At 40.9% G+C, this 18258-nt stretch overlaps 1 protein-coding gene across 2 annotated transcripts in view; it reads right to left on the reverse strand.

Moving 5' to 3' along the window:
* RPRD2 (regulation of nuclear pre-mRNA domain containing 2) overlaps positions 1-18258 on the reverse strand; it is a 101201-nt gene that overhangs the window by 46676 nt on the left and 36267 nt on the right. For both annotated transcript variants that reach the window (XM_008063423.2, XM_021715206.1), the window contains exon 2: positions 4473-4602. In XM_008063423.2, the coding sequence (XP_008061614.1) occupies positions 4473-4602 (130 nt within the window). The remainder of the gene's footprint in view (positions 1-4472; positions 4603-18258) is intronic.

The raw sequence follows: 18258 nt of genomic DNA on the forward strand, positions 1-18258 counted from the left end.
TCTACAATAAATCAAAAAATTAGCCGGACGTGGTAGCGCACGCCTGTAATTCCAGCTACTCGGAAGGCTGAGGCGGAAGGATTGCCAGAGCCCAGCAGGTCGAGGAGGCAGTGACCGGGAGCGGCCACTGCACTTCAGACTGGGCGACAGAGTGAGAATCCAACTCAAAAAAAAAAAAAAAAAGTTATCTTGGATATTAATCCTTCCACATAAAATCCTAATGAGATTTTGACTGGGATTATAATTTATAGATTACATATTGGGCAATAAATGTATTTTTAACAATATCAAATACATTTCTGGCCAGGCACAGTGGTTCATATCTATTATCCCAGCACCTTGGTAGACCAAGGTGGGAGAATTGCTTGAGCCCAGGAGTTCGAGACCAACCTGGGCAACAGAGTGAGAACTTATCTCTACAAAAATAAATTACCCAGGCAGGTTGGCACACATCTGTACTCCCAGCTACTGAGGAGGATGAGGTGGGGGGGATCATCTGAACTCAGGAGATTGAAGCTGCAGTGAGACATGATTGTGCCACTACCCTCCAGTCTGGGTGACAGAATTGAGATGGGAGGAAAAATAGTATTTGCTTTCAAAATTCTATCTCGTCATTCATTCAAATCTTAATATCTATTAAAGTTTTAAACTTTTCTTTATAAAAGAGTGACATACTACTTATTACATTTATTCTTAGGTGGGGCTTTTCTTTTATTTGGGGGAGAAGTATTTTTTATTTTGCAAAAGAAATATTTTTTCCTAACTACATTTTTTTTTTTGAGTTGAGGCCTCACCCTGTCACCCAGACTGGAGTGCAGTGGCATAATAGCAGCTCACCACAGCCTTGAATTCCTGGGGTCCAGTAATCCTCCTGCCTTAGCCTCCTTAGTAGCTGGGACTACATGTGTATACCACCATGTGCAGCTAATTCTTTGATTTTTTTTTTTTTTTATAGAGATGAGGTCTCACTATATTGTCCAGGCTGGTCTTGAACTCCTGGGCTCAACTCAGTATCCTCCTACCTCAACCTCCTAAGGTGCTAGGATTATAGACATGAGCCATCATGCCCAGCCCCTAATTACATTTTTAAATTGGTTACTGCTAGCAAGCTACACTGGCTTTGTATGTTCAACTGGAATCTGGCTATTTGGCTGAATTATCTTCCTAATTGATTCTCCTGAGTTTTCTTTTTGTTTTTGTTTTTTTGAGTAGAAGAAGTCTCACTGTCTCCCAGGCTGGAATGCAGTGGCATACTCATGGCTACCACAGCCTCAATCTGCTGGGCTCAGGTGATCCTTCCAAGTAGCTAGAACTACAGGTGTGCACCACCACACCCAGCTAATTTTTTAATTTACTGCAGAGATGAGGTCTCGCCATGTTGCTCAGGTTGGTCTTGGACCCCTCAGGCAATCCTCGCACCTCGGCCACCCCAAGTGTTAGGATTACAAGCATGAGCCACTGTGCCAGGTGATTCTCTTGAGTTTTCTATGTAGGCTAGGGGTTGGCAAATGACAAGCCTCAGGCCAAATCTAGTCTGCTGCCTATTTTTGTAAACAGTCTTACTGAGTACACAGTCACACCCATTTGTTTCTGTATTGTCTAAAGAACTTTCTTGCTAGAATAGCATTGTTAAGAGGCTGTAACACACCTCATCAACAAGGGTGCCCGCATAATGAACATTTGTATACTAACCCCGAATTGTACCCCACATATTTAAAATTAAAAAATAAAAAGAGGCTGTGACAGAGATACTATTAGCTCAAAAGGCCTAAAATACTTAACTATTGACCCTTTACAGAAAAGAGTTGCCCATCCAATGTAGGTAATGATACTACCTGCAAATAACAATTCTGTCTCTTCTAAATGTATTTCATTCATTCATTTCTAAATAAATGGGCCCTCCAACAAAATGATATAGTGATGATAACAGAGGACTTTTGTCTTGAAGGCCTTGTTTCACTGTTAAGACTGACATTCACCACAGGATTTTTTCTTTTCTTTTCTTTTTTTGAGAGAGGATCTCACTCTGTCAAACAAAATGGAATGCAGTGGCACAATACTGGGTCACTGCAGCTTCGACCTCCTGGACAAGGAGTCCTCCTGCCTCAGCCTCCAGAGTAGCTGGAATAGCAACAGGCACGCACCACCATGCCTGGCTTTTTATTTTTCGGTAGAGACAGGGTCTCACTATGTTGCCTAGGCTGGTCTTGAACTCCTGGGCTCAAGTGATCTTCTGTCTCAGGCGCACAAAGTGCTGGGATTATAGGCATGACCCACTGTGCCCAGCCTGATGCTCACTACCAGGTTTCATTGAGCTAAAAAAAATTTCAGAGCTAAAAATAATTTCAATGCTAAAAATTTTAATCTAAAGAACTATATGTTGTTCTAAGATCATGTTCTTCCCACTTTTTCCTCCTGTGAAACAGTGGTAGTAACACAAAGAAGTTGTTTTTCTTTTTTCTTTTGAGTTGGAGTCAAACTCTGTTGCCCAGGCTGGAGTGTAGTGACATGCTCACGGCCACTACCGCAGGCTTGACCTACTGGGCTCAGGTGATCCTTCCCCCTCAGCCTTCCAAGTAGCTGGAACTACAGGAATGTGCTATAACACCCAGTTTATTTTTTGATTTACTGTAGAGATGAGTTTTCACCAAGTTGCCCAGGCTGGTCTTGAAACCCTGAGCTCAGACAATCCTTTTACCTTGGCCTCCCAAAATGCTCGAATTTCAGGCTTAAGCTACCATGCCCGACCAGTAGTTGTTTTTAATATCTTTACATGGTTAAAAAAAAGGGCTGAAAATCCTGTATTAATCTATGAACTAGGCCATGAAATCCAAGTCTAAGAAACATTAGGCTAAGCTTTAAACATACTATAGTGATATTTACAGCACAAACTCTGAGATCACACAGTGTACTGTTTTTCTTACTCAAAATTAAATATGGGTTTATATAAGGAAAGAGGCAGCATAGATATTGGTAAAGTGCTACAGGACATGGGCTTTGAGATTTAGAAGTGGGAATTCTGGCTACCCATTTCCCAGGTAGCTATGAAAGCTTAGGCAATCTACTTACCTTCTCTAAGCCACAGTTCTACCTTAAAATGAAGGCAACAGTAGTACCTACTGTATAAAGTTCTTCTCAAAATTAAATAATAAAGCACTTTTATAATATTTGGTCAATTGTAAGCATTCAGCAAATGGTAGATGTTTTTGTTATTATATGTTATATGTATGTTATTACTTAACACATTCCTTTTTTAAATGTTTTTGTTTGTTTGTTTGTTTGTTTGTTTTTGAGTTGGAGTTTCACTCTGTTGCCCAGACTGGAGTGCAGTGGCCGCTCCCGGCCACCGCAGCCTCGACCTGCTGGGCTCCGGCTATCCTTTCGCCTCAGCCTTCCAAGTAGCTGGAATTACAGGCATGCGCTACCACGCCCAGCTGATTTTTTCATTTATTGTAGAGATGAGGTCTCGCTGCCCAGGTGGGTCTCGAACCCGCAGGCTCAGGCAATCCACTCACCTCAGCCTCCCAAAGGCGCGGGATTACAGGCTGAGCCACTGAGCCCGGCTTTAAATGATTTCTTAAAAATAGAGACTTAAACTAGGTATATACATGGGATCATCTTACTTCCCATTACAGAAACTGTCTCTAGGGGGGAAAAAGTTTGTAATATATATATATATATATATCAGAATCCTCCTAAACATGGGGATGTTTATCACTTATTCAAAAAGAAGGGCCCACAGTCAAAGTTTAGGCAATGTCACTTTGAAATTAGTATTATATCCTGGTGGTGGCTCATGCCTATAATCCCAGCACTTTGGGAGGCTGAGGTGGGAAGATCGCTTGAGGCCAGGAGTTAGAGACCAGCCTGGGCAATAAATATAGTGAGACTCCGTCTCTAAAAACGTTGTAAAACTCCCCTAAATAAACCAATTATTGATATGGCGATGTGCACTCTGAATCTTTAGAAGAAGAAAAGTATTATAAATCATTCTCCAAAAGTATTTGAGTATGAAACCCTTCTTTCTCAGATCATTACACTGTGGGAAATGCTGGCTACAAATAATTCTGTGAAGAATGGAGTAAATCAATATGGGGAACATGGAGTTGAAAAATAACTTTCATTTTTCTTTACACAGATTTCATGGAGGAGTTAAGATTTCAAAAAACTCTGAACGAAGAAATAAATGTGTTTTTAAAAAAAGCAGTAGTTAGAAGGAAGTAGTATAAGTATCACCAGGAGATGCAGATGGCCAAGTTAGAATATACAGGAGACCAGCTTTTGAAAATGGAAGAGGTTTTATGAGAACAATGTGAGTATTAACAAGAAAGTTACAATGAACCATTTGGGCAGAATATCCTTGAATCAACAAACACATCCAACTGTTACTGTTGATACTAATGGGCAAAAAAGGGAAACCAAAATTCTCAATTTTCGAAGCTTATCCCACAGAGCAACAGAAATGTACTTACTTCACTAGAGCAGCTGCTTCAGGAAGTACATCAGCAAACGATTCACGGAATATGATTGCATTTTTCCTTTTACAGTTCTGTATGACATCATTGGCAAGGTAAAAGAGATTCAGACGGTGGGGATATGCAGCTAGAGATGACAAAAGACAATAAATAAAACCAAATGAGTCAGTCTGTATTTAAGGCAACTTAGTCCAAACACAATGTTCTCAAAACTAGAACTGCTTTTTTACATGGATATAAAAACATGATGTAATTACATGGATGGATGGATACACAGACAACTGAACTAATGAATCAGTTTACTGAACATACTAAAAATCTCGACTATTACAGATTAAGTTTCTATTCAAGGTACTCCTCATGTAGATTTCTCCTTCTCTTTGTAGACATTCGGCACTTTATTTAAAAAAAAAAAAAGCTCTGGAGAAGCTAAAATAGAACAAAATTATACTCCCAAACATTTGGGAAGACCAAAAAACTGAACTGGAACAACTCAACTTGTTGCAGAAGCACCAAGTTAGTGGAAAGAGCAGAGGCTTTGGAATTCAATCAGAATGTAACCTTAAGCAAAGTGCTTAAGATTTATTGTAGGATGGAATATTATGCAGCCATAAAGAAGGATAAACATATGGACTTTGCAGCAACTTAGATGGATTTAGATTCTATCATACTCAGTGACCTATCACAGAAACAAAGAACGGGGTATCATATGTTCTCATTCATAAGCAGACCTTGAACAATTATCATAATACTATAAGAAAGGGATTGGCAGTAGTGGGAAACTGCCAGAGGAGGGGGGTGGGATTGACAGTTGAGAGAAGCTGCCGGGGGACACACCTCATCAACAAGAATACCTGCATAATGAACATTGTATACCTAACTCTGAACTGTATTCCACATCTTTAAAATTAAAAAAAGATTTATTATAGGCAAAATCAACCAATCCAGATACCACTCAGCTATATCTAAGTCCTCTGATCAACTAGAAGGGAGGCTCTGCTGCCACTGTCATCACTAGGTGACTGTCCTGGGAAGTAATATGATCCCATGCATACACCTTGGGTAAGTTTCTCAAAGGCCCATAACAAGGTCCAATCAATTTACTATCTAATTGAGCAAAGCCACCTCAAGTTATGCTGGGCAATTCCAATGTTCATACGAATGATCATCACATTTTCTAGACTCTGAGTTCCTTGATCTCAAATTCAGTGACCTCCAAGAACTACTCCTTTACACATTTTAAAATCCCCTTCTCTGACCACAACCTCCTACTCCATTATACTTATTTTCCAACTTCATCAAGATCTCAGTTCTTTTTTTTTTTTTTTTGGAGTTGGAGTCTCACTCTGTCGCCCAGACTGGAGTGCAGTGGCCGCTCCCGGCCACCGCAACCTCGCCTGCTGGGCTCCGGCGATCCTTCTGCCTAAGCCTTCCAAGTAGCTGGAATTACAGGCATGCGCTACCACGCCCGGCTGATTTTTTGATTTATTGTAGAGATGAGGTCTCGCTGCCCAGGCGGGTCTCGAACCCGCGGGCTCAGGCAATCCACTCACCTCAGCCTCCCAAAGGCGCGGGATTACAGGCTGAGCCACCGAGCCCGGCTCAAGATCTCAGTTCTTAACAAAGCAAGAGTCTCTACCAAAAAAAATTTAGCTGGGCATGGTAGTGTGAGCCTGAAGTTTCAGCTACTCAGAAGGTTGAGGTCAGAGGATCGCTTGAGCCCAGGAGTCTGAGGTTATAGTGAGCTATGATTGCAGCCTGAGGTTACAGTGAGCTATGATGACAGAGCAAGATCCTGTCTCTTAAAAAGAAAAACAGAACTCAGTTCTTTATTTTCTCTAATCCTATATTATCTTCCAGTACTTGATTCTTTCGTTATCAATTCCAGAGTCTTTCACCCATTATTTAAACCATTATTTTACCAACATCATCCTAACTGGTTACCTTGCTTCTATATTTTCTAATATGCAAACATTATCCAATTATTTCTCATCCACTCTGCCAATGATTTCCCACTGTTTAATGGAAAAAGCTGAAACTACTTAGCCTCCATTATGACTCGCATCCTTCAGCGAGCCATGGTCCAGCCACTGAATGCCAAAAACAGTGAAACACTCATCCCTAAAAATAAATAATAAATTCACAGGAAGAAAGGGGAAAGCATTCCATAGAAAACAAGTCATAAGCAAAGGCATGAGGAGCTGAGGAGGACTGTGAAATGATTATCTTTTGTTTTGGAAAAGAGAGAGACTTAGGCCAGAATTTTTAATTTATTTAACAAATACAGAGCATTTTCTATGTGCTAGGGACTGTTCTAAAAAGGATACAGATATTAACTGATACTTTCTCAACAACCCTATAAGGTTGGTACTGTTATCATTCCCATTTAATAGATGGAGTGAATTATCCAAAGTCAAAGCTATTATTAAGTGGTATAGCTGGGATTCAAATCTGGATGATTAAAAAAAAAAAACAAAACTCCATTTTTATTTCTGCCTGACCAGGAAGGTTTGCATGGAACAACAATGGTGAATAGAGAAGACAGATTCTGGTAAGACTTAAATACTGAGCTAAAAAGTTTTAGTCCTTATTCTGTGGTCAAGAAGAAGTCGCGAAAACTTCTATAGATATATAGCAAGGAGCTTAACAAAAAGCAGTAAATAATTTTAGTGTCAGAAGTGATAACAAAAAGAGCTAATAACACCAAAAATGACCCAGTCTTGTCAACAAATCAATGGCATATAATTAAATGTGCTGAGCTGGGCTCGGTGGCTCAGCCTGTAATCCAGCGCTTTGAGAGGCTGAGATGAGTGGATGGCCTGAGCCCACGGGTTCGAGACCCGCCCGGGCAACTTGGTGAGACCTCATCTCTACAATAAATCAAAAATTAGCTGGGCGTGGTAGCATGCGCCTGTAGTTCCAGCTACTCGGAAGGCTGAGCGGAAGGATCGCTGGAGCCCAGCAGGTCGAGGCTGTGGTGACCAGGAGTGTGCCACTGCACTCCAGTCTGGGTGACAGAGTGAGACTCCTACTCAAAAAAAAAAAAAAAATTAAATGTGCTGGATAGATTAAGAGAGACTCAAGGGAAACAGCAATCAGATGTAATTAATTTGTGTTCCTTGAGTGGTTATAGGTTTGAATTAACCAACTGTCTATAAGTGACATTTTGGAAACAATCAAGGAAATCTGAATGTGGTCTGAGATCAGATAAGATGAAAATTTAGTGAAATGGAAATGAAGAGATCTTCAACTGAAAAACAAACAGTAATTATAGAATTATATCATTTTAGGAAAAATCTGTATCTTTATTTGTTTAAAAGAGATCGGAAAGCAAAAAAAGCTAAGTTTTCACAGTACTGATCTCTAAGAGGTATATACGTATATTTTACCCCCTTTGCTTGCTTTTATTCTTATTTTTTATAATACATTTTGGCAATTCCATAACAAAAAGTTATTACAGAAGTACAATCATTTTTGCCCAGAAAGGCTGATTAGTTTTCTTGAAGAATTTTGTCTTTCCATCTTGGACCTCTTCTTGGAACTCCATATTCAAATACCAACTGCCCACCCAACATCTCCTTTGGACAGCTTAAAGTCAGTATGTCCAACACTGATCTTCTGATCTTTTCTCCAAACTCTCTTCCCCTATAGTCTTCTCCATCTCAGTAAATGTCATTTCTATTTCTTCTGATGGCTCTAGGAAAAATATTGAGTCATCCTTGGCTCCTATCTTTCATACTCCATATTCAAACTATCAGCAGATTTCATTAATGGTACCTTTGACATACATACAGACATAAAGAAGTTACAAATATGGAAAAGGGGGATCTAGCAGTTCATGGTATTGAACTTAATTGGAAGTCTTGGTGTGAACTCAGTTATATACAGAAAACATACAGATGAATAAATATGGCAGTTTGTGTGTGTGTGTGTACATGTATGTACATACAACGATTTCTTAGATTGTTCCACTGAAAAGGCATAGTGGCCAGGTGCGGCCACTATAATCCCAGCATTTTGCAAGGCTGAGCCAGGAGGATGACTAGAGACCAGGAGTTAAAGACCAGTCTGAGCAACATAATGAGACCCCGTCTACACAAAAAATTTTAAAACTTAGCTAGGTGTGGTGGTGCAAATCTGTGATCCCAGCTGCTTGGGAAGCTGAGGTGGAAGGATCACTTGATCACGAGAGGATTGCCTGAGTTTGAGACCAGCCTGGGCAACTTGGCTGTATTCTTGATATATATTTGGAGACCTCGTCTCTACAATAAATCCAAAAAAATTAGCCAGGCATGGTGGCGCATGCCTGCAGTTCCAGCTACCTGGAAGGCTGAGGTGGAAGGATCGCCTGAGCCCAGCAAGTCAAGACTGTGATGGCCATGAGCGTGACACCGCACTCCAGTCTGGGTGACAGAGTGAGACTCCAAACAAAAAAAAAGAAAGAAAAAAAGAAGTAATGACATTCCAGGATCAACGAGCACACCTAGTGCCTAGATCTTAGTTTCTAAGAAAAACCAGGGAATCTTGGAGAAATGATTGATTCCAGGCCGGGAGAAAAAGTAAAAAAGTACTCTAATAACAATGTCACAAGAACACAGGGCAGGCAGCAAATGTGCTTGCTGCTGTCCTGCCTGTTGGGCCCTTCACAACCTATCTTCCCATTAATTAATAAATTCACCTTTCTCAATTTAAAAAAGAAGAAGAACATTGACACCAGCTTGAAGGGTTCCCACTGGTCAAATCTATGACAAGGTAAGAATCAAAATAAATAGCAGTAATGGAATAAAACAGGAATCTATGGATACATACTGATGTCAGTAAATACATAAATGGGAGCAGGAGGATAGCACTGCCTTATGGTCAAATTCCAACTAAAAAATGTAGAAGAAATGATGGAATATAGAAATCAGCAATGGGCATTTATCATAGCAAAGGCTGATTCAAGCAACAATCATCAATGAAGGCCAAAGCTAGTAAGAGAAAGTTTAATGAGGAATAGGATAGTTGAAGTGTTTTAAACTATTTTCCCATAAAATACTCATTGGCTTTATAGTGGAGAAACCTGGCAACTACCATCTTAACCAAGTTATAAAAGCTAACGTGACTATTAATGGGACAGACATTATATTCCCCCAAATGTATATATCAAGAATACAGAATCACTTCGATGGTATTTCTGCCTAAAACTGCATAACCAGAATTTAATAATAGGGAAATATCAGACAAACACAAGCTTATGGATAGTCTACAAGTAACTGGTCCATACTCTTTCCTAACTGTCAAGGTTAGAAAAAACAAAGACTGAGAAACTGTCCCAAACTGAAGAAAACTAAAGAGATGTGACAGGCTGGGTGTGGTGGTCACGCCTGTAATCCCAGTTATTTGAGAGGATGAGGCAGGAGGATGGTTTGAACTCAGGAATTTGAAGCTGCAGCGGGTTATGATGGTGCCACTGCACCCTATCCTGGGCATTAGAGCAAAATCTCATCTCAAAAAAAAAAAAAGGTTGTGAAGAGATGTGACAGCTAGACAGCTAAATGTAACACCTAATCCTGGACCTTTTAAGACCATTATTGGGTGGGACAGTTAACAAAATTCAATGAGGGTGTGTGGATTCAATGGTAGTATTGTATCAATGTTCATTCACTGATTTTGGTAGTTGTAAAGAAGTTACAGAACTGCTGCTGTGGATTGAACTGTGTCCCCCTGGTATTGCTATGTTGAGACTCCAACCTTCCATGTAACTGTATTTGGAGATGAGGTCTCTAAGGAGGCAATCAAGGTACAAAGAGGTCATAAAAGTGGGGCCTTATAGAAAACTAGCGCTCCGTCCCCTGCACGCCACCCACACCCAGCCTTGTGAAGACAGCAAGACAGGCATCTACAAGTCAGGAAAGAGCCCTGAGCCCTCACTAGAAACCAAAATGGGCCTTGAGCTTAGACTCTGAAGTCTCTAGAATGGTGAGAAAATCAGTTTCTGTTGTTTAAGCCACACATCCACGGTATCTCGTTATGGCAGCCCAAGCTGACTAACAACTGTAGAAGAGTTTCCTTGTTTGTAGGAAGGGGATGCCAAAAGTACTCACAGGACATCATGTCTGCAACACGCTCTAATAGTTCAGAAAAAAAAAAGTAGCTGGGCACGGTGGCTCACGCCTACAATCCTAGCACTATGGGAGGCCAAGATGAGAGGATTGCCTGCCCAGAGGTTCGAGACCAGCCTGGAAACTTGGTGAGACCTCGCCTCTAGAATAAATCAAAAAATTAGTCAGGCATAGTGGTGCATACCTGTGGTTCCAGCTACTTGGAAGGCTGAGGCGGAAGGATCGCCTGAGCCCAAAACGTCGAGGCTGCAGTGGTCATGAGCGTGGTACTGCACTCTAACCTGGGTGACGAAGTGAGACTCCAATTCAAAAAAAAAAAAAGCCGGGCTTGGTGGCTCAGCCTGTAACCCCAGCACTTTGGGAGGCTGAGATGAGTGGATTGCCTGAGCCCGTGGATACGAAACCCGCCTGGGCAACTTGGTGAGACCTAATCTCTACAATAAACCAAAAAATCAGTCGGGCGTGGTAGCGCACGCCTGTAATTCCTGCTACTTGGAAGGTTGAGGCGGAAGGATTGCCGGAACCTAGCAGGTTGAGGCTGCAGTGGCCGGGAGCGTGCCACTGCCCTCCAGCCTGGGCGACAGAGTGAGACTCCAACTCAAAAAAACAAATAAAACAAAACCAAAAAAACCTAAAACATACCTTAAACTCCTCTGACGAGATGATGTTCTTGTTGGGATTGAAAAACAGTATTGTGCCAGGCATGGTGGCTTACACCCATAATCTCAGCACTTTGAAAGGCCAAGGCAGGAGGATTACTTGAGACCAGCCTAGATAACATAGCGAGACTGTCTCTACAAAAAAATTTAAAAACCAGCCAGGTGTGGTAACATGTACCTGTAGTCACAGGTAGTCAGGAAGATGAGGACAAAAATCATCTAAGCCCAAGAAGTCAAGGCTGTGTGAGTGGTGATTGTGTCACTGCACTCCAGTCTGCGTGACAGAGTGAGACCTCAAATCAAAAAAAAAAAAGGAAAAGGAAAAGAGAAACAATATACTGAATCAGTGATACCATGATTTTAAGAACCCTGGCCGCTGAGCGTAGTGGATCAAGTCTGTAATCCCAGCACTTTGGGAGGCCGAGGCACGTGGATTGCCTGAGTCCACGGGTTTGAGACCAGCCCGGGCAACTTGGAGAGATCTTGTCTCTACAATAAATAAAAAATTAGCCAGGCATGGTAGCTGGCGCCTGTAGTTCCGGCTACTTGGAAGGCTGAGGCAGAAGGATCAGCTGAGCCCAGCAGGTTGACGATAGGGTGGCCATGAGCGTGCCACTGCAGTACAGCCTGGGTGAGACTCTGACTCAAACAAAAAAAGAACCTTGGCACTGTATGTGCCACTCCCAACAACCAAAGCATTATATGAATACCATATGCCCGCTAGAATGAAGTACAAAGAAAATCCTGCTACAGAAATCAGAGGTATGAAGAGATTTAGGTTATTAGAGGTCAGATATTTGTATTTAACTTAAAAGAATTCACCTGTAAGTACTTAGCCAGAGTGAAGAAGAGAAAACAATTAACAACAAAGTTAAACAAGTGTTCAGGAACAAAAAAATTTACAGTAATCCCCCCTTATCCTCAGGGGATATGTTACATCTTAGTGGATGCTTGAAACAGTAGAGTGTCAAACCAGACTTTCATCAACTGGAACATGTTTCTGTTCGTATCTTCCACCCACAAATTTAATGCACTTTTCATTGTAAACTAAGCACTTATGCACTGTGGCCATAACTTCCGCAGTTTAAGGCATGAGAGCACAGATTTCTTTTTCCTTCTTCACAATTTCAGATAGAAGATTCATTCTTTTTTTTTTTGAGTTGGAGTCTTACTCTGTCGCCCAGACTGGAGTGCAGTGGCCGCTCCCGGCCACCGCAGCCTCGACCTGCTGGGCTCCGGTGATCCTTCCGCCTCAGCCTTCCAAGTAGCTGGAACTACAGGCACGCGCTACCACGCCCGGCTAATTTTTGATTTATTGTAGAGATGAGGTCTCGCCAAGTTGCCCACATAGATCTTAGCAATGTAAGCATGCAATTTTTTCCTATTATTAAGTTGAGATCTTTCATCTTTTCATTTACAAGATGTACTTTACAGCTTTGCTTTGGCATAAACAACTGTCCACATCACTACACTTGCACTCTGGGGCTATGATTAAGTAAAATAAAGGATACCTGAACACAAGTTCTGAGACACCAAGGCAGTCCATCTGGTAACAGAGCCAGCTACTCAGTTACTAAGGGGCAGGCAGGTTGTGTCAACATTGAGGATACACTGGACAAAGGGAGGACTCATGCCCTAGGTGGGACGGCATGAGATTTCATTAGGCTACTCAGCATGGCACACAGTTTTTTTTTTTTGAGTTGGAGTCTCACTCTGTCGCCCAGACTGGAGTGCAGTGGCCGTTCCCGACCACCGCAGCCTCGACCTGCTGGGCTCTGGCGATCCTTCCGCCTCAGCCTTCCGAGTAGCTGGAACTACAGGCGCGTACTACCACGTCTGGCTAATTTTTGATTTATTGTAGAGATGAGGTCTCACCAACTTGCCCAGGTGGGTCTCGAACCCACGAACTCAGGCAATCCACTCACCTCAGCCTCCCAAGGCGCGGGATTACAGGCTGAGCCACCGAGCCTGGCTGGCACACAATTTAAAACTTATGTATGAATTGTTTAATTTTGAAATTTGTCATTCAATGTTTTCTTTTCTTTCTTTCTTTTTTTTTTTTTGAGTTGGAGTCTCACTCTGTCGCCCAGACTGGAGTGCAGTGGCACGTTCCTGGCTACCGCAGCCTAGCCCTACTGGGCTCCTGCGATCCTTCCGCCTCAGTCTTCCAAGTAGCCGGAACTACAGGTGCATGCTACCACACCCGGCTAATTTTTATTTATTGTAGAGATGAGGTCTTGCCAAGTTGCCCAGGTGGGTCTCGAACATGCGGGCTCACGCAATCCACTCACCCCGGGCTCCCAAAGTGCTGGGATTACAGGCTGAGCCACGGAGCCCAGCCTGTCATTTAATATTTTCAGACCAGAGTGAACAGTTAAATATCAGAAAGAAATGTAAGGCCATAGAAAAATACTGACTGATAAAGAACTGGAAGAAACTATATTATCTATACAAAGATGATGAGAAACAGAAGAATCAGGAAGTATGACTCTCCTCTAAATTTGCTGATGTTCCTGGCATCAAAACATTCAACTAAGAACAGAGTACCACATATTTTCACTCATAGGTAGACCCTGAACATTTACCATAATACTATAAGAAAGGGACTGGTCATAGCGATCAGATACTGCTGGGATTGGGGGAGGGACACAACAGCAATAAGGGTACCTGATCTCAAACCAGGCAAAGTGGGGACCAAAGGGAGGCCCAAACTTTTACCTGTACAATGATCACTTGCATACCTAATCCTGAATTGTACTCCACATCTTTAAAACAAAATTTTAAAAAATTCAACTGATTTCATCTGGTGAATATCATTCACCTTATGGAATGATACACTACTAAATACAGTATATATCACACATCATATACACTTCTGTACAAGGCCATTTACCAAAAACATCACAGATATTGTAATTACATAACAATTTCAAATATCTTCCAGCCTAATCTCATCTTCTGACACTAGAGCCTAAGTTCCAAGTAAGATGACTTCAAGACACTACATTAAAAGAGCCGTGACATTCATAAGGTATCATCCACCAGTACCTTAAACAATTTACTACTCAGTTCTGTTAAACACACTTATTGAAAACTCTATTAAATCTATATTTTCCCTAATTCTAAATAAAAACTGTTCAGTGTTATCACTTATCTATAACAGCCAAAAGAAAATTACAACCTAAATATCCACTAATTGGGGAGTTAGTTTATTAAATTTACAAAATTAACCACTATCAAATAAGAAGGCCTGCAAATTCTAAAAGTGAAGAAAACAAAATACAATACTAAAAGCTATGAAAACTTTGATTCTAGCTTTCTCTTATTTTCTACATCTAAGTCCTTTCACTTCTACCTCTTTATTATTGTATTTTAGAATTTTACTAGATTTAAAATACCAGGCCAGATGCCGTGGCTCATGCCTGTGATCCTAGCACTTTGGGAGGCAGAGATAGCAGGGCTGCTTGAGGCTAGGTGTTCAAGACCAGCCTCGGCAATACAGTGAGTCTCTGTCTCTCTCTCTCTCTCCATATACAGATTAATTCATTAATTAATTATTTTAAAAATACCACTGTTTATATCATATACCACTTTATGTACCATCAATAAATGGTTTTTGTTTGTTTGCTTTTGAGTTGGGGGTGTGACTCCGTTACACAGGTTGGAGTGCAGCGAGTGGCTCAATCATAGCTAACCACAGTCTTCTGAGCTCAGGTGATCCTTTGTCCTCAGCATCCCAAGTAGCTGGGACTATAGGTGCATGCTGCCACACCTGGCTAGTTTTTCTCCTCCTACTTTTCTGTTAATTAAAATATTTATTATAAAATGATGGTAACAATTTTAAGGTCCTTAATTAGCAATATAAACAAACCTATTTTAGCACCCCTAGTCTTTCTTTTCTTAAATTGACTGACTCTATGAATGTCACGTTATACTGTAAAAAATAAAATTAAAAAAAAAATTAAATTGATTGGCTCTTGTCTAGAAACTACTATTCCAGTTAATCTTCCCTGACCCTGACTCACTGTGAGCTACCAAAAGGATGCATGCTTACATACTCCATTGACTTAATTTGCTTTTTGCAATCAATAATTAGGTTTGTGCTTTAACCGTGTTGGAAAACTTTCTTGAGATAAAATGGCCATGATCTCCAAATCACAAAAATGCAAAAAGCAGCTAAAAATAGTGCATCACAGTGAAGAGTTTATGGGGTAAAATATCTTGCAGTATAGTAATTTTAGTGAGATTTAAAACTTCATGTTTTACCAAAAGCTACAGTGGTTCTTTGGAATTTGGTCACTATTTTATGCAGTCCTGGAGTTTAGGGCAAATAAGCTTCCCATTGTCTCTGTAGGAATGATAGCATATAGATAAAACTGGATGCACAATCTATAACCTTTCTAATCAAAGGTAAGAAAGCAGGCCGATAAGCAGATAAAAGAACAAAATTATGTTAAAGTAAATTCAGTTCTGAACTAAGGGCCAAAGACTGGGGATAGGAGCAAATCATCATTTCCCTGTTTTTAGATGTCTTTGACTCTCTTTGCCAATAATTAGTTCTGCATCTATTCCAGGTTTTTATTTTGTTTTTGTTTTTTTACAACAATCCACATTCTTCCCATGTCAGCTGTTCTCATTTTCACCAAATAGCTGAGAACTATACAGATCTGTAACAAACCATACCAAATCCCCCAAACAAAAAATCCAAGCATCAATTTATTTTCTGTGACCAGCAGAACAACCCCAGCAATACTCTGCAAAGTCTATAAAATGGAGAGACTAGGCCGGGCGCAGTGGCTCAAGTCTGTAATCCCAGCACTTTGGGAGGCCAAGGTGAGAGGATTGCCTGAGCCCAGGGATTTGAGACCAGTCTGGGTAACTTGGCGAAACATCGTCTTTATAATAAATCAAAAAGTTAACTGGGCATGGTAGCGCACACCTGTAGTTCTAGCTACCTGGAAGGCTAAGGCTGAAGGATCGTCTGAGTCTAGCAGGTCGAGGCTGCGGTGGCCGGGAGCATGCCACTGCACTCCAGCCTCGGCGACAGAGTGAGACTCCAACTCAAAAAAGAAAAAAAATGGTGGAACTAAGAGACATTGAAATGAAAATATGTAACAGTAAAATGTGTTAAAGTGGCAATAAATATTAAAATAATATCCAAACACAGATTGAATAGATAAGATCTCTTGATTGTAAATTTTACAGATTTTAAAAAAATATTTGATAAGGCTGGGCACAGTGGTGCACGCTTGTAACCCAACTACTGAGAGGCTGAGGAAAAAGGATCGCTTGAGTCTAAGAATTTAGAGTTTAGAGTTTGAGACCAGCCTGGGGAACACAAGACTCCATCACACACACACAAAGATTGCAATATGACAGTCTAGCAAAGACATCCACTCATGTTTGTAATCCCTGCACTTTGGGAGGCTGAGGCGAGAGGACTGCTTGAGTCCAAGAGTTCAAGACCAGCCTGGGCAACATAGCAAGACTGAGTCTCCACAAAAAAATGAAAAAAAATTAGACAGGCACAGTGGTTCACACCCGTAGTCCCAGCTCCTCGGGAGGCTGAGGCAGAAGGATCTCCTGAGTACAAGGTGGTCAAGACAGTGGTGAGTCAAATCGTGCCACTACACTCCAGTCTTGGTGACAGACTGAGACGCCGACTCAAAACAGCAGCAACAACAAAAACCCAACTATTAACTAGTTGGTCCCAAATAATCCTCCTTTAAACATATAATCCAGTGTAGCTACCTTCCTTTTTCATTAAAATATTTGGAAATAGCAGTCTACTACAATGGTCAGATATATCTCCATTTTCTTATCTACCATCACTATTTGTTTAAAAAAAAATAACTGGCCATTGTTTTGTTTTGTTTAGTTGGAATCTCACTCTGTCACCCAGACTGGAAGGCAGTGGCAGCTCCCGGCCACCACAGCCTCGACCTGCTGGGCTCTGGCTATCCTTCCACCTCAGCCTTTCAAGTAGCTGGAACTACAGGCGCACGCTACCACGCCCGGCTAGTTTTTTGATTTATTGCAGAGATGAGGTCTCACCAAGTTGCCCAGGCGGGTCTCAAACCCGCGGGCTCAGGCAATTCACTCACCTCAGCCTCCCAAATGCTCGTGATTACAGGCTGAGCCACCGAGTCAGCTATGGCCATTGTTTTGTTAAGCACTGGCCAGGTCATGTATTCTTTGAGCTAATGCCACCCTGTTTTCTTAACACTGGCCCTCTTCTCTACCTTGGGGAGGTGAATCTTTCTCTCTCTCTCTTTAATTTACTTTCTAAATAAACTATATTTTCCAACCTAATTTCCATGCAATCTTTGCATCCTTCACGCGGCACCAGATCACAAACCAGACACCCCCATCAGGCCTGACCTAAAATTTTGGAGGCCTCAGTTGGGATATATTTTAACCTAACTACCAAAGACTGTACAATAAAATTACCATTAACATCGCCTTAATATACCTCATAACTAGGTCCCCTATCCAGAAATAACAATTTAGAGTAAAATAAAATAATAATAATAATAATAATAATGATGATGTTAGTTAATATGGAACATATATAAAAGTGTGTGCAATAAAAAATGTAGGTTATGAAGCAAAACAAACTTGGTACTAGAACATTATCAACACCACTGACACTACTAATATAATATTCTGTCATCGTGTTTTCTTGCTCCCATCTAGAAACTGATATATTTATGTATATGCTAAATTATATGTTTAGTTTCCTTTCATGTATGTTATTATAAAATAATTCACTATGACTACACCATAATTTAGTTCATTCAAGCTACTGAAGGACATTTAGGTTGTTTTCAACATTTTTCCATGACACATAATGCTGCTATGGATATTTTTAACCTATATACTCGGGCACATGTACAAAAGTAGAATTGCTGGATTGAGGACAGGTATACAGATGTTTGACTTCACAAATGCCAATCTGTTCCCCATTTAAAATCCTATCAAAAGTACTTTAAAAGAATTGATACAGCCGGGCTCGGTGGC

The sequence above is a fragment of the Carlito syrichta genome, unplaced genomic scaffold, assembly GCF_000164805.1.
Source record: "Carlito syrichta isolate Samal-C Ts95f unplaced genomic scaffold, Tarsius_syrichta-2.0.1 Scaffold306837, whole genome shotgun sequence".
NCBI lineage: Eukaryota > Metazoa > Chordata > Mammalia > Primates > Tarsiidae > Carlito > Carlito syrichta.